This window comes from the organism of the source record quoted next, unplaced genomic scaffold (assembly GCF_019419815.1).
Source record: "Pyrus x bretschneideri cultivar Hongxiangsu unplaced genomic scaffold, Pyrus_bretschneideri_v1 Contig62, whole genome shotgun sequence".
NCBI lineage: Eukaryota > Viridiplantae > Streptophyta > Magnoliopsida > Rosales > Rosaceae > Pyrus > Pyrus x bretschneideri.
Window position 1 is genome coordinate 1,166,251 of NW_025999801.1, and position 15,293 is coordinate 1,181,543.

Sequence of the window (15,293 nt, forward strand, 5' to 3'; positions counted from 1 at the left end):
AATGAAGCCTTTCACTCAAATTTCAACAGTAACTACCTATTAGCACACTCATTTAGACAAGTGATATTTTATTTTTATTCAATTATTGAAATTATAATATTATATAAATATATAATTTCCAAAGAAATTTCGTTTTTTAATGGGAATGTAGCTCTTCTAGATATGCACATGGGAACAACGCGATCTTCACAACCCAAGCTAATTTGTATTTTGGAAGAGACCATTATGATGACTGTAAATATAACAACAATGTGTAGGTTTACAATTAAATTTAGCACAATAATCTAGATATCCTCTTTCTTTCCTCTTTTTTGTCGGTTTTTTTTTTTTTCAATTTAACAAACAAAATAAGCCAAATACACATTTTCTTCTTTCAAAACGCAATGTTTGAATTTTGTATTTTTACGTGTTGAAATAAACAAAAAAGTATGTAATCAAAAAAAAAAAAAGAAAAGAAAAAAGGAAATAACAAAGAGACGCTCACACTCGTCGGACAGAGAGTGGAGCAATATCTGGAGTGAGATAAGATCAAAATTCCTACCACCTAACCCTAGTGTCATTCTGGAATCATCTACTGCCCCTATAAATTGAATGAAGAGGGCAGTGTGTGTGTCATGTGTGTGGACAAACAAACACGAGTTATAACATATAGCAGTTACGTACGGCGTGTTTGGGTTAGAGAACATCTTTGATGAGTTGGAGATTAGCCATGGCTGCCGAAGCCCAAGGCGACGATGAAAACGATGATCCCCATGATGTAGAGAGCCTGATGATGGTTCTTAAATCGATCGCATCCATGATTTACCAGAACTATTTTTCAGAGGTAATTTTTCCAAAACCTAAACAGCCCTTATATTTTTTAGGGTTTCATTCATTTACATTAGTTTATTGTTGTTTCTGATTTTTTCATCACTAGATCTGAATCAGCTGTTCATCTAACCAACTAACATTTTAACATTTTAACAAAATATAACTGAAAGTTGGTAATTGTTCTGGATCGATGCATATTTGTATTTTGATCAAACCTGCAGGTTCATGCCGATTCTGAAGGGAACACACAAACTACAATCGAGGCATCGATATCCTCGATTTAAGGCCAAGGGATGTGTTGCCTTTCAAGAGTGACTTCGGACCAAGAAATGTAAGCTGTGATTCTTAATGTCTTTGTTTTTGTTCGTTTCAATTTTTTATGTCAAAGGAGAATTGCACGACTTGGAATTTCTTTTGCAAAACAGGCTCCTCACCTGACCCTGGTTTAGCACTTTCGATAGCATACCCCAATCTGGTATGATGGCGTTTCTTACCCCAATCTGGTATGATGGCGTTTCTGGCAACAGTGATGTGAGATTGACGATTTGAATGTGAAGGATGATCATCATGTGTATCGGAAATATATATATATATATTAGACGTAGAAAATATGATAGTTTGATCCGAGCTCATATTTTGTTGTAAAGGGATGGGTCATATCTTGTCTAGATATGGGGAATTTGATGAGTACTCCATGCATTTTGTAAAAAGGAAGTGTATAATATACAAGAAGTCATGACTTCATGACTTGTTTATGTTTATTTATGGTCTTCAATTCTTTTATGCATTCCGTCCAATTAGTTAGACATAAATTGTAAAACCTTCTGAATTATTTATATAAAATCCTCTAAATTATAACCAAGGTGAACCTGTGAAAATTGTTTACAAAGAATATGATGAATGAGCAGATGTTGTAGAAGAAAAGATGACATGTAATAAATGTGGATTGTTTCGTAGTATTCTTCGTCAACCCACTGCATTTCTAGTTCAAAAAAATTTCTTTGGTTTAATACGATGGTGGTGGTGAATTCACTCCAACAACTTTATACATCTAGAAGCACCATTCATCATATTAATATACCCACTATCTTAACTGAAAGAAAGCATAGAAGCTCAGAAGCTTCTAAGTGATGTTCAGAAGCACCCACCTCCGTGGTCATTCCAAAACCTGAGCAAGAACCAATGGCGGCCGTGTCCACCATCCACTACCGTCTTTGTTTTTATTTTCGAATTTAAAGTGTATTCCATTTTGAAACTTTATAGATACATAGAAATTATCATTTATTTTACCCACTATCTTAAGATAAATATTTTATAGTAATTATTTATTTGATTTTTAAGAGTTTTAAATTTCTTTAGTTTCTTAAAAGAAATTACTTATTTACAAGTGGCATTTTACTACAGTGGTGGAAAAGTGTTGAGTCATTGCATAACTGCGTGGGTTCGTCAGTGGCTAATCTAACATCTAATTTAACAAAATATATTGTTTGATAAAAAAAAATTACTTTAAAAAATAAAAAGAGTTTGGGAAGAAATTGGATATTTTGGGTTTGTTGTGCTAAATTGAAAAAATAAAGGACAAAACGAAAAGGACCTTAGATATTTATGGTCAACTTTTTGTAGAAAAAAAAAAATAGAAGCGTGGAGGACAGGCACGTGCGCGTGGAGGTGAGGGCAGGCTGGGCGGTTAGGTCGGGGTCGAGACCAAAGGTCTTGAGTGATAAGAGTTCATTGTGTGATTTTATGATAGTTTATTTTCATTAAATTTATTCTAATTATAAGGAGGAAGGTTTGAACGTAAAATATAGTGAGTTGAAAAAAAATGTGTTATAACTAGAGTAAATCTACCACTCTCATTATCCTAAATTTAAATGATACCAATGGGTGTTTGTAACATTTTTCTCTATTTTTTTTATATGCCAAAAAAACGGTGCGGCTACATGCATGAGTATGTCATGCATGTTCTTTAGTAAGTCCATGAAGAAAAAATTAATGGAGAAACTATGTGCATGGGTATGTGCATTTTTTTGCAAGTTAACAAAGAAAAAATTATCGGTAAGATAATGTGCATGACTATGTACGTTTTTTTTGTAAGTTAACAAAGGAAAAGTCAACAATTAGATTATGTGCATGGATCTGTGCCTTTTCTTAACAAGTTAATGAAAAACAGGAAGTGCATAGTAAATTGAGTTTTTGTTTATGAAAAACAACTAATAAGTAATAACCAACAATCCTCGAATCAATATCCAAATAACCTACAAGCTAAACCAATAAGAAGGCAACCCTGTGCTTCTCTAGCAATAATCTCAAAATGGAGCTGGTAAGCGTGTAAGCAAAAGTTACCTTATCTTTCTTTTTCTTGCTTTGAAGTTAGTTTCATTGAACTTCTGTCGGAATTCTCTCCATTTGAGAAATTAGCAGTGACCAGTACAAGTTATAAATTACTCTATTTTTCTAGTCATTACTAGTAAAATCATTCAGTTTTGATACAATAATAAAGAGAGAAAACGAATAGCTTTGTACTTTTATGTATCGGAGCTATTGAATAAAAATCCCAAAAAAAAAAAATATGTAACCAACTAAAAATGAAAATTAAAAAGAAAAACAAGACAGAAACGCACACTCTAGTGAAACAAGATAAGATCAAAATTCCTACCACCTAACCCTATCGCCCTTCTGGAATCATCTACTGGTGCTATAAATTGAGAAGATGCCGTCGTGTGTCATGCATCTGTGGAAAATGAAACAAACACGAGATATAGCATAAAGCAAATAGCCCTATCGCCGGGTTTGGTAGAGTTGTCTGGCGTGGCTGCTGAAGCCCAAAGGGGAGATGAAGACGTAGACGATGATCACGATGATGAAGGGCCTGATGATGGCTCTCAACACTCGATCGCATCAATGATTTACCAGAATTATTTGCCAGATATGATTTTCCTAAGCCTAATCAAACAGGCTGAACAGCCCGTATCTCTTTACGGTTTCATTCATTTCCGTTAGTTTATATTGTTTTTCTGATGTTTTGGTTACTGGATCTGAATCATCCGGTCACGTAATTTAATATTTTAATATTTTTACAAATTTATAACGGAAAATTGGATTTTTGCATGGATCGAATTGATATATGTATATTTTTTGGTTGTGGGTTATTTGAGATTCTATCTTTTTTATATATATATGTTTTTATTAGATGTTTCATATTTTTTGTAGACTTAATATTGTTATAGGAGGGGGAGAGAGAGAGAGAGAGAGAGTGAGAGAGAGAGAGAGAGACGTTAATCACTTGGTTATGATGTCTGTTTTTTTTTGGACTTGGTAAAAGATGATTATGTTAGCATTCGTTTCTGTGTTCAGGTCAGTCATTTGAGAAATAATACGGTGCTAATGCGGTTTTTGTTTCTTTTGATCAAACCAGGTTCATGCCGATTCCGAAGCGGAGGGAGCGTAGAACATATAAACCGAGGCATTGTCATATCCGTCGGATATGACATCCTCGATTAATCAAGCCCAAGAAATGAAATTAATGATGAGATTACGTGCGTGAATATATACGTTTTTTTTGTAAGTAAAAGAAAAATAGTTAATGGTGAGATTACGTACATGAATATGTACGTTCTTTTTATGTTAAAAGAAACCAGTTAACGGTGAGATTACGTGAATGGATATGTATGTACAAATTAATGGTGAGATTACGTGCATGGATATCTTTTTGTAAGTTGAAAGAAAAAAGTTCAGTGAGATTACATGGATATGTATGTACACTCTTTTTATAAGTTATGAAATGAAAAGTATTGTGAGATTGCATACATGGATATGTACATCATATTAAAAAGTTAAGGAAGTAAGCGCATAGTAAGTTACGTTTTTGTTTATAAAAACAGTAATGTTAGGTAAACCGACTTTTAGAGTACATTTGCAATCATGTAATCTATTACTAATAGAAATTAAGCACGTTAATCAATACTTTAATAATAATTCAATCATCAATAAGCACGGTTTACAAAATATGATTTGATTAAATAGATATATCTCCTAACATTATCTTATACAAAAATAACTAAACCTATAATCCATTAATTAATATCCAGATAACCTACAAGGCTAATCCAATAAGGCAACCTAGTGGTTCTCTAGCAATAATCCTAAAATGGAGTTGGCAAGCGTGTTTTAGACTATAGTAATATAACCAAGAGAAGCTGTGAAATAAAATACATAGAATTAAGATAGCGAAAGTACACAAGTCTTAGAGAAAGGATAGAAAACACTGAATATGAAAGAAGCAAAGAAGATATAATATTCAAGTCATGTTTTTTTTTTAAATTAATTTAAATTTATGTTAAAAAATTTACACTCGTGCATAAGCTAATGGCTGTTCACGTAAAATCAAAATAAATAAAAAAATAAAAAAACAGAAGAAGGTGTTTTTGTTGGTGGAATATTTTCTAAATTATAATGAGTGCTTCTATTTAAATTTGTATTCCAACTAAGTTGATTCCTTCATTAAATTAATAGTATTTAAAGTTTTTGGTAGTTTAAAAACACAATAAAGTTATTGGTAGTTATCTGACCCTAGTTCATTTATTCGAGTCTAAATTTTCTGCACTCAAAACGTTCTATTGCTTCTTTTTGACCTAATTGTTGAAAAGTCTCCAACTTCTGTTGGCAATGAATGCCCACAAAGCTAGTCATCTGCATGGGCAAAGTTTTCAATGCCCATACTGAATGAAAGTGTCAGAGTTACATTTTAATTTTCAAGATGCATTAACTGCATCAGTTCGAATTGCTCTATAAATAGAGCACTCGCATGTAACAGATGATAGATGAAGAAGAAATACAAGAGAGAAATATCAATAACATCATATTTTCCTCTGCCTTTTATTATCTGTCTGTGCTATAGTTTTTGTGTGGCATTTTACATCTACCTTGCACCTACCACTTAAAAGGTTATCTCTCAAACTTTAACCCTTTTATAACACGTTATCAGCACGAGTCTCTAAATATATTTATTCTCTCATCTCTCTTCGCCGAACGAACGAAAGAAAAAAAAAAAAAATGTTTCCTTTAAGGTTTTTACTGTTCATCTTCTTCCTCTGCCTCAACTGCGCCGTGTACCCTCGCGACGAGTTGTTTGCTCCATGCCTGCTCATAGTTCTCCAACTAACGGTTACATACATTTTTGATTACTTGTTTGGTGTAGAGATTGATTACTAACCTAGTATTTATTTGTGTTAATTCTACTGCAATCCAAGATGGTGCGGTACAATCGCCCATCTTGAACTGCAAATCTAATCTTACTGCGATCCAAGACGGTGCGGTATCATCGCCTATCTTGGACTGCAGATTTAATTTTATTGCAATTTTTAGGTGGAGCGGTATAATCGCACACCCTACCCTGCATATTCGAATTTACCTGCTGTTTAATTTCATTGCAATTTTATGTGGTGCGGTATAATCGCCTACGCTGCTCTGCATATTTAATTTTCCTGTTACTTGAGTGGTGCGGAATAATCGCCCATTCTATATTACATTATTTCAATGAGAATGGTGCGGTACGATCGCCCTCCTCATTCACCCTGAAAATCTCGAGCCAGAAGTTTCGAGTGCTTATCATTTTGGCCTGAAGATCAAAATGAAAAATTTGTAAGAACCAGAAGTTCTAACATCATATTCCTTCAGGAATACATATTATTGCAAGTTCTTACACATCTCATTTTCTTTCAGAAAAGAAAATGGCGAACTTGGCGAAACTTGAATTTGCTGCCCTGGATATTACCGGGAAGAATTATCTGACCTGGGTACTGGATACCAAGATCCATCTGGAAGCAGGGAATCTTGGAGATACCATCAGGGAAGAGAGCAACTCATCCTCTCAAGATCGGGCAAAGGCCATGATTTTCATTCGCCGCCATCTTGATGAGGCGCTAAAGAGCGAGTACTTAACGGTTGAAGATCCGTTAGCTCTCTGGAATGCCTTGAGAAGCAGATACAATCACCAGACAACGGTGATTCTTCCAAGGGCCCGCTATGAGTGGACTCATCTAAGGATTCAAGACTTCAAGTCAGTGGCAGAATACAATTCTGCATTGTTCAGAATTACCTCTCAGATGAAGCTCTGTGGGGATATTATTACTGAGGAGCATATGCTGGAAAAGACTCTCAGCACATTTCATGCCTCCAACGTGCTCCTGCAGCAGCAGTATAGAGCGCGAGGCTACACTGAGTACAACCAGCTGATATCTGTGCTCTTAGTAGCTGAACAGAATGATGAGCTCCTGATGAAAAACCATCATTCCCGACCTACTGGATCTGCACCATTCCCAGAAGTGAATGCTGCTTCCCTCGGAGTGAACACCACATCCTCTGGTGGTGATAATCATAAACGAGGACGTGGTCACAAGCGAGGTCGATGGAATAGGAAAGGCAAGAACCATGGAGTTCAGTTTCATAACCAGGTTCCCAGGAATAATTCAGGCCCGAGCTTCAAAAATGTGAATCGCCACAAAGGCAAAGCTCATATGAACAATGCTCCTAGAAACTCTGAAGGAGCCTGCCATAGGTGTGGTGGCAATGGGCATTGGGCGCGTACTTGTCGTACCCCAAAACATCTAGTGGATCTGTATCAAGCCTCCCTCAAGGAGAAGGGTGTCGAGACTAACTTTCTCGACGAGGCTAGACCAATGGATATACCTGATCCAGTGTTTGACTTATCAGGGCAGTTGAACACAACTCATCTAGATGTTTCAGACTATATTGTAGAAAGGGGAAATGAAGTATATCGGTCCGATTGAATCATTAATGTACTTTTATTATGAACTTGTAGTATTCTCAGATTCAATAAAAGTGGCATGTAAATTTTCTTGTTATAACTTGCTTTTAATTCTGATTCTCTTACTCAGAGAGCATGGATAAAAACTGTGGTTATTCTCAGAACATGAGAAATGGTAGAGATATTTGTCTTGCAGACAGTGCAACCACACATACAATACTTCGTGATCGAAAGTATTTCTCAAGCTTAATACCTACAAGAGTAGGGGTAACAACAATATCAGGACCTTCAGATGTAATTCAAGGTTCAGGGCAAGCCCAGATTATGTTACCAAATGGAACAATATTGTCCATACATAATGCATTGTATGCTACTCGATCTACTCGAAATTTGTTGAGTTTCAAAGACATACGTCTAAATGGATACCACATTGAAACAAAAAGTGAAGAAAATGTGGAGTATCTATGCATTACCTCCAATGATACCCAGAAGCGTATATTGGAGAAGTTGCGTGGTATGTCGAGTGGATTATATTATACATACATAAGGACAATTGAATCACATACTGTCATGAACCAGAAGTTCATTGATTCAAAGGTTTACATGCTTTGGCATGACCGTCTGGGTCATCCAAGATCTACCATGATGCGTAGGATCATTACCAACTCTAATGGACATCCATTAGTGAGCAGACACATTGCTGCCTCAAATGATAACCCTTGCAAAGCTTGTTCTCAAGGGAAGTTGGTAATTAGACCATCACAACTAAAGGTTGATGCTGAATCCCTATCATTTCTGCAAAGAATTCAAGGGGATATTTGTGGGCCTATTCAACCATCATGTGGACCATTTCGATATTTTATGGTTTTGGTTGATGCATCTACCCGATGGTCACATGTTTGTCTCTTGTCTACTCGGAATGTAGCCTTTGCGAGACTTCTTGCTCAAATAATTAAGTTACGAGCACAGTTCCCAGATTATCCTATTAAGTCAATCCGACTTGATAATGCTGGTGAATTTACGTCTCAAACCTTTGATGATTATTGCATGACATTGGGCATTGATGTTGAACACCCTGTTCCTCATGTCCATACTCAAAATGGTTTAGCAGAAGCATTGATTAAGCGGGTTCAGTTAATAGCTCGCACTCTGCTCATGAAAACCAAATTGCCAGTCTCTGCATGGGGACATGCCATCCTACATGCTGCATCATTGGTTCGATTGAGACCTATAGCCAACCATCAATACTCTTCAGTACAACTCGTGTTTGGACATCAGCCCAACATTTCCCATTTACGAGTTTTTGGTTGTGCTGTTTATGTGCCTATTGCACCGCTGCAACGCACTAAAATGGGACCTCAGCGTAGACTGGGAATTTACGTGGGTTTTGATTCACCATCTATCATTAGATATTTGGAACCCTTGACAGGTGATATGTTTACAGCTCGTTTTGCTGATTGTCATTTTGATGAGACAATTTTCCCGTTGTTAGGGGGAGAAAAGACCGTTCCAGAAGAACGGAAAGAGCTGACATGGGTTGTTCCCACCTTGTCTCATTTTGATCCTCGCAACATTCAATGTGAAAATGAAGTGAGAAGGATCGTTCATCTTCAAAGCATTGCCAATCAAATGCCAGATGCATTTAATGATGCTATGAAAGTGACAAAATCAAATATACCAGCTGCAAATGCACCTGCAAGAATTGATGTCCCTGTTGGACAAAATAAAGTGGCAGCAAATGATTCATCTGGTGCACGCCTGAAGCGTGGTAGACCCCCAGGTTCAAAAGATTCAGCTCCTCGAAAGAGAAAGTCGAGGGCACAACTGAATCCAAATGAAATCATTCAGGAAGAGAAAATGAATGATACATCCACAATTCATAATTCTGGACTTCCAGAAAAAGAAAATGTCCTTGATGAGACATCTGTCCCTGAAGAGACAGAAGTACATGAAAGCAAAGAAATCTCCATAAATTATGCATGTACAAATGAATTGTGGGATCGGAATGAAATAATCATTGATGATATGTTTGCATTTGCAGTAGCCACTGAAATCATCTTAAGTGATGATATTGAGTCCCGCTCTGTTGATGAATGCAAACAGAGACAGGATTGGCCTAAGTGGAAAGATGCAATCCAGGCAGAATTAAATTCCTTGAAAAAGCGGAATGTTTTTGGACCAGTAGTCCAAACCCCGCCTAGCGTAAACCCCGTGGGTTACAAATGGGTATTCACAAGGAAACGTAATGAGAAAAACGAGATCGCAAGATACAAAGCACGACTCGTTGCACAAGGTTTTTCTCAAAGACCTGGAATTGATTATGAGGAGACATACTCTCCTATAATGGACGCAATTACGTTCCGTTACTTAATAAGTTTAGTGGTTTCAGAAAGACTTGACATGCGACTTATGGATGTCATCACTGCGTATCTATATGGAGAATTAGATACTGACATCTATATGAAAGTCCCAGAAGGACTTAAGTTGCCTGAAACAAGTAATAAACCACGAGGTATGCTCTCGATCAAATTAAGGCGATCATTGTATGGTCTGAAGCAATCTGGACGAATGTGGTATAATCGTCTCAGTGAGTATTTGATCAAAGAAGGGTATATCAACAATGTTATTTGCCCTTGTGTGTTCATTAAGAAATCCAATTCTGGATTCGCTATAGTGGCAGTATATGTTGATGATATGAATCTAGTTGGGACTCCTGAAGAGCTCAATAAAACTGCTGAATATCTGAAAAGCGAATTTGAAATGAAAGACCTTGGAAAAACAAAATATTGTCTCGGCCTGCAGATCGAGCATTGTGCTAGTGGAATTTTGGTTCACCAATCAGCTTACATTGAAAAAATCTTGAAGCGATTTGGTATGAACAAGGCTTATCCACTAAGCACGCCAATGGTCGTTCGTTCTTTGGACATTAAGAAAGATCCATTTCGTCCAAAAGAAGATGATGAGCTGGTCCTTGGTCCAGAAGTACCATTTTTGAGTGCAGTAGGTGCTTTGTTGTATTTAGCACAATGTACTAGACCAGATATAGCTTTTTCAGTTAATTTGTTAGCAAGGTATAGCTCTGCTCCAACAATTCGCCATTGGAAGGGTATCAAAGATGTATTGCGATACCTTCGTGGGACAACAGACATGGGTCTCTTCTACTCAAAGAACTCCACAGATGACCAGGTCCTTGTTGGATATGCAGATGCTGGCTTCCTCTCTAATCCGCATAAAGCACGCTCACAAATTGGATATGTGTTTAAGAATGGAGATACAGCAATCTCATGGCGCTCAACCAAGCAAACATTAGTTGCTACATCTTCAAATCATTCAGAAATACTTGCTTTACATGAAGCAAGTCGTGAATGTTCTTGGTTAAGATCAATGATCCATCATATCCGGAATTCATGTGGTCTAACTTCGAAGACAGACAATCCAACTGTCATCCATGAAGATAATGCAGCTTGTGTTGCCCAAATGAAGGAAGGATTCATCAAGGGCGATAAGACTAAACACATATCTCCAAAGTTTTTCAGTGCTCATGAGCTTCAGAAGGCTAAAGTTATTGAAGTCAGACAAATCCGTTCAAATGAAAATCTGGCAGACTTGTTCACCAAATCTCTACCAAAGTGCACATTTCAGAAGTTAGTGCAAGGCATCGGATTACGTCGACTTACCAAACAGCTAAATTTGGAAAATGCGGAATCAGGGGGAGAAACATATCAGGGGGAGTATCCATGATACATGCTTGTTGTACTCTTTTTCCTTCGATTAGGATTTTTCCCACTGGGTTTTTCCTATCAAGGTTTTAACGAGGCAACATAAGCATACTTGACACTATATCAACAATTCAGGAAAAGTTGTACTCTTTTTCCTTCGCTATGGTTTTTTTTTCCCACTGGGTTTTTCCAAGCAAGGTTTTAACGAGGCAACTCATGTTGATATGTGGGCATCCAAGGGAGAGTGTTGAAAAGTCTCAAACTTCTGTTGGCAATGAATGCCTACAAAGCTAGTCATCTGCATGGGCAAAGTTTTCAATGCCCATACTGAATGAAAGTGTCAGAGTTACATTTTAATTTTCAAGATGCATTAACTGCATCAGTTCGAATTGCTCTATAAATAGAGCACTCGCATGTAACAGATGATAGATGAAGAAGAAATACAAGAGAGAAATATCAATAACATCATATTTTCCTCTGCCTTTTATTATCTGTCTGTGCTATAGTTTTTGTGTGGCATTTTACATCTACCTTGCACCTACCACTTAAAAGGTTATCTCTCAAACTTTAACCCTTTTATAACACTAATAACTTAAGACGTGTCTTTTGACAATTTATTCTTTATTAGCAATTTTTTATTGGGAAGATAATTTTAGGAGTTAATATTTTTAAATAGCGTTTAAATGAATAGTCAAATGTCAACAAATAAAATAGGTTACAGGAAATTGTAGGTGTAGAAGGATTTTTTTTTTTTTAACAAAGATATTATCTACACTACGGAAAGGAGGTGTGTTAATCTTCACAATAGGCTAGCAACAATGTGGTTTTACTTCGCCCTTAACATGAATCGAACTTCAGACCTCTCACTTACAAATGAAGAGGAAATCTATTCGATCGTAGTACTAAGTTTCAGGTGCATAAGATTTAAATTCCATCAATTTTTATGACTATATTATTAAATGAGTAATGCTAAGTAGACAGTCAATTTAAACTACATTTTAAAGACTATATGGCATAATTATTAGTAATTGAATTATTACTAAATGTTGTTCAACGTATTTAATTTCTATCGGTTATACATTACATATGAGAAAATTGTAGCAATCGTCTCTAAACTTTAACCTAATTAAAGTAATGGTCCTTTAACTAAAAATTCATGACCATTAGTCCCTTAACTCATTAAGACGTGCAACTATGATCATTTTCGATAACTCTATTAGAATTCCGCCAAAATGAGTTATATTGAAAGAACCATTTCTATAATTAGGCTAAAATTGAAGGACCATTGCTTTAATTACATTAAAGTTGAGAGACTATTCCTCCATTTGGGTTAAAGTTGAGCGACCATTGCTACAATTTTTCTCATTTGATTTTCCATATTTGCCCCTCGATTCAACCTCATGTGCATAGATTCATGGAACATGATTCATTTTGACAAAAGTTCTACGAAATTGAAGAAAATGATCATAGTCGCACGTTTTAAGGAGGTAAGGGACTAATGGTTATGAAATTTTAGTTGAGAGATCATTACTCCAATTGAGTTAAAATTGAGAAATATTTGCTATAATTTCCTTCCTTACATATTTATACATTTGATCTAAAAAAAATTAGTCAATATAACATTACTCATTTAAGACAATGGGAAGGCAACAGCAAAGGCTACCTGCAGAATCGGTTCATTACTTCATTCCATTTCTTGGTTGCCTTCCTTGCCGAACACAACACCAACGAACATCAAGGGAATCAACAGGCAGCAAGGCGACGTCGTTTCCAACTTCACAGGATTGGGCGGAGGAGGTATTGTTGTAGATGGAAGCTTCACGGAGTAACTCGGAAATTCCGAACCTGAACCCTAGCCCGAGAAGAAACCCGATTCCGATTCCGTCTGCATCGCTGAGGTGGCCCACCATAGACGGCCCACTGGGTCTGTCAGAGGAAGAGTCAGTGAGCTACGCGCGTAGATTTTACAAGTTCGGCTTCGCTCTGCTCCCTTGGCTTTGGGCCCTCAACTGCTTCTACTTCTGGCCCGTCCTCCGCCACTCCCGCTCCTTCCCTCGCATTCACCACTGTATGCCCCTCTTTCTCTCTCTGCCGATTGATTTTTCTGTTGGACTTTTTCTAATTTGGATTTGTGTTGTGTTTGTTGATTGAGGAAAAACTAAGCAAACAAAGTTTTTATTTTGGAGATCATTTCTGGATTTCTGGGTTTCTGTTCTGTTTTGATAATGTCAGACTGAAATTCCGCGCATTTGGTTTAGGGCTCGTTTGGAACTACACTTACAGTAAAAGTGCTTCTTTTAGAAGCACATTGTAATTTTTAATAAAAATTCAGGTGCTTTTTTGAAATCCGAAGCACTTTTAACTTTTTCTGTCAAATATGGTCAAAAGTGCTTTAGGTGATCTGAAAGCGCGTATAGCTATTTTGAAGGCATTTGTAAATAGGTCCTTAGTTTTTCATGTCGCTACTTTGGACATATAAAGGAATTAGGTGCTGTTCAAGCTTCTTCCATTTTGTTTTCATTTTTTGATACCGGAAATTCCCCAAACTTACTTGGCAAAAAATCCTACAATTTTGGGGAGGCAGGAAACTCCAGAAAATAACTGACCTTGATCAAACACTAGAACATGTGGTGTCGTTGCTCGACTTGACCCTTGTTTTTCCAAAGCTTCTCCCAATTATAAGCGAATATGATGAAATCCAAACTTTCTAAAAACATCTCGTGAGGCAGATTGTGATGTTTATGTATTCTCTATGCCCAAAGGGGTTTTAAGTGGCCTTTTTGTTTCAAAAGAGGGGAAGTTGGTGAATACCGCCTGCATTGGCTAAGCTTTATTAGTTTCTTTAGAGAAAGTGCAAAATGTTGAATGTGAGGAACAAATTTCAGGTTTTTGTGGTTCTGGTTTCTCTCTGATTCTATGAATTATGTTGTCGAACCCCAGACCACTTGGGAGCAAACCAAGGACCTGACAGCTAGACCAACAACTTTTAGGTGAATACTTATTATCAGGGAAGGTTTATGTGTTCAGGGGTTATTATCCAAAGATAATATTTTGATTGAACTAGATAGAACAATAAGTTTTCAATTTTGTAACTTTTTTGGCCAGACCGAAATATGAGAAGTTGAAAAGGGGGAAGGATGTTGTCTCCCACCTAGGAATGTTAGAGATGATTACAACTTGAATTAACAATATGTATAAATTAACCCTATTACATCTTTGTTATTTGATTCTTGACATACTCCCATCTAGCTACACGAAACCGTTCAAATTCAAATTTCCTTTTGCAGTGATTGTTCAAGGGTAACTGAAAAATATTTAAATGGTTGATGTTAAAAGAAAATACCTCTTGATGATTTGACCTCCCCAATTCTCCTATCCTGCCTAGATGGTACTGACATGATGTTTCAAATAGATGTGTTTGGTTGTTGCTACCGGTCAGTTATTTTTAAAGCAAATGTTTCGGGTGTTTTCATATAAGATATAAGTGCTGCATGACTGAATAGATGTGCTGGGTTGTTTGCGGTGTAAAATTTGAGCTTCTTAATACATCATGCCATGAAGTGTATGTGATCGTTTGACATTCTGGAACTTATATGTATAATAATTATAGAGCTTCTGTTTTTGGCTGTTGTTTTTTGATAAAACTCTCTTATTTCAGATGTTTTAAGATCAGCAGTTGGATTCACGGTATTTACTGCTCTTCTCTTGTCATGGGCACTTACATTTGCTATTGGAGGGGAGCACCTTTTCGGCCATGTTTGGGATCAACTCGTTATGTACAATCTCGCTGACAGACTTGGCTTGACGGGTTGGAGCTAAGTCTATGCCTTCTCTTTCGAACTTCACCATTACGAAACACTTCCTCTGTGTCTACTCTTTTTTCTTCGTCAAACATTTGCATTAGGTTAACAGAGGACAGGCTGTTTGATTGTTAAAACAATAAGTGACGTTATATATTGGAAGCACTTGTTAAATGTTAGATAACTTTGTAACAAGTT

General features: G+C 36.6%; 2 protein-coding genes and 1 long non-coding RNA gene across 3 annotated transcripts; all 3 read left to right on the forward strand.

Moving 5' to 3' along the window:
* Positions 1-582: 582 nt before the first annotated feature.
* Positions 583-1,290, forward strand: LOC108867161. The gene is made up of 3 exons (XR_001953114.2): positions 583-823; positions 1,032-1,141; positions 1,236-1,290. It is a non-coding gene; the product is annotated as an uncharacterized LOC108867161 (long non-coding RNA).
* A 1,529-nt stretch (positions 1,291-2,819) lies between these two features.
* Positions 2,820-4,616, forward strand: LOC125471843. The gene is made up of 3 exons (XM_048572685.1): positions 2,820-2,823; positions 3,521-3,790; positions 4,226-4,616. The coding sequence occupies exons 1-3, from the start codon at positions 2,820-2,822 to the stop codon at positions 4,309-4,311; spliced, it is 360 nt and encodes a 119-aa protein (XP_048428642.1). The 3' UTR covers positions 4,312-4,616.
* An 8,335-nt stretch (positions 4,617-12,951) lies between these two features.
* On the forward strand, positions 12,952-15,274 carry LOC103946116 (probable gamma-secretase subunit PEN-2). Its single transcript, XM_009356750.3, has 2 exons — positions 12,952-13,363; positions 14,954-15,274. Exons 1-2 carry the CDS (start codon positions 13,105-13,107, stop codon positions 15,112-15,114), a joined length of 420 nt encoding a protein of 139 aa, XP_009355025.1. The 5' UTR covers positions 12,952-13,104; the 3' UTR covers positions 15,115-15,274.
* Positions 15,275-15,293: the final 19 nt, after the last annotated feature.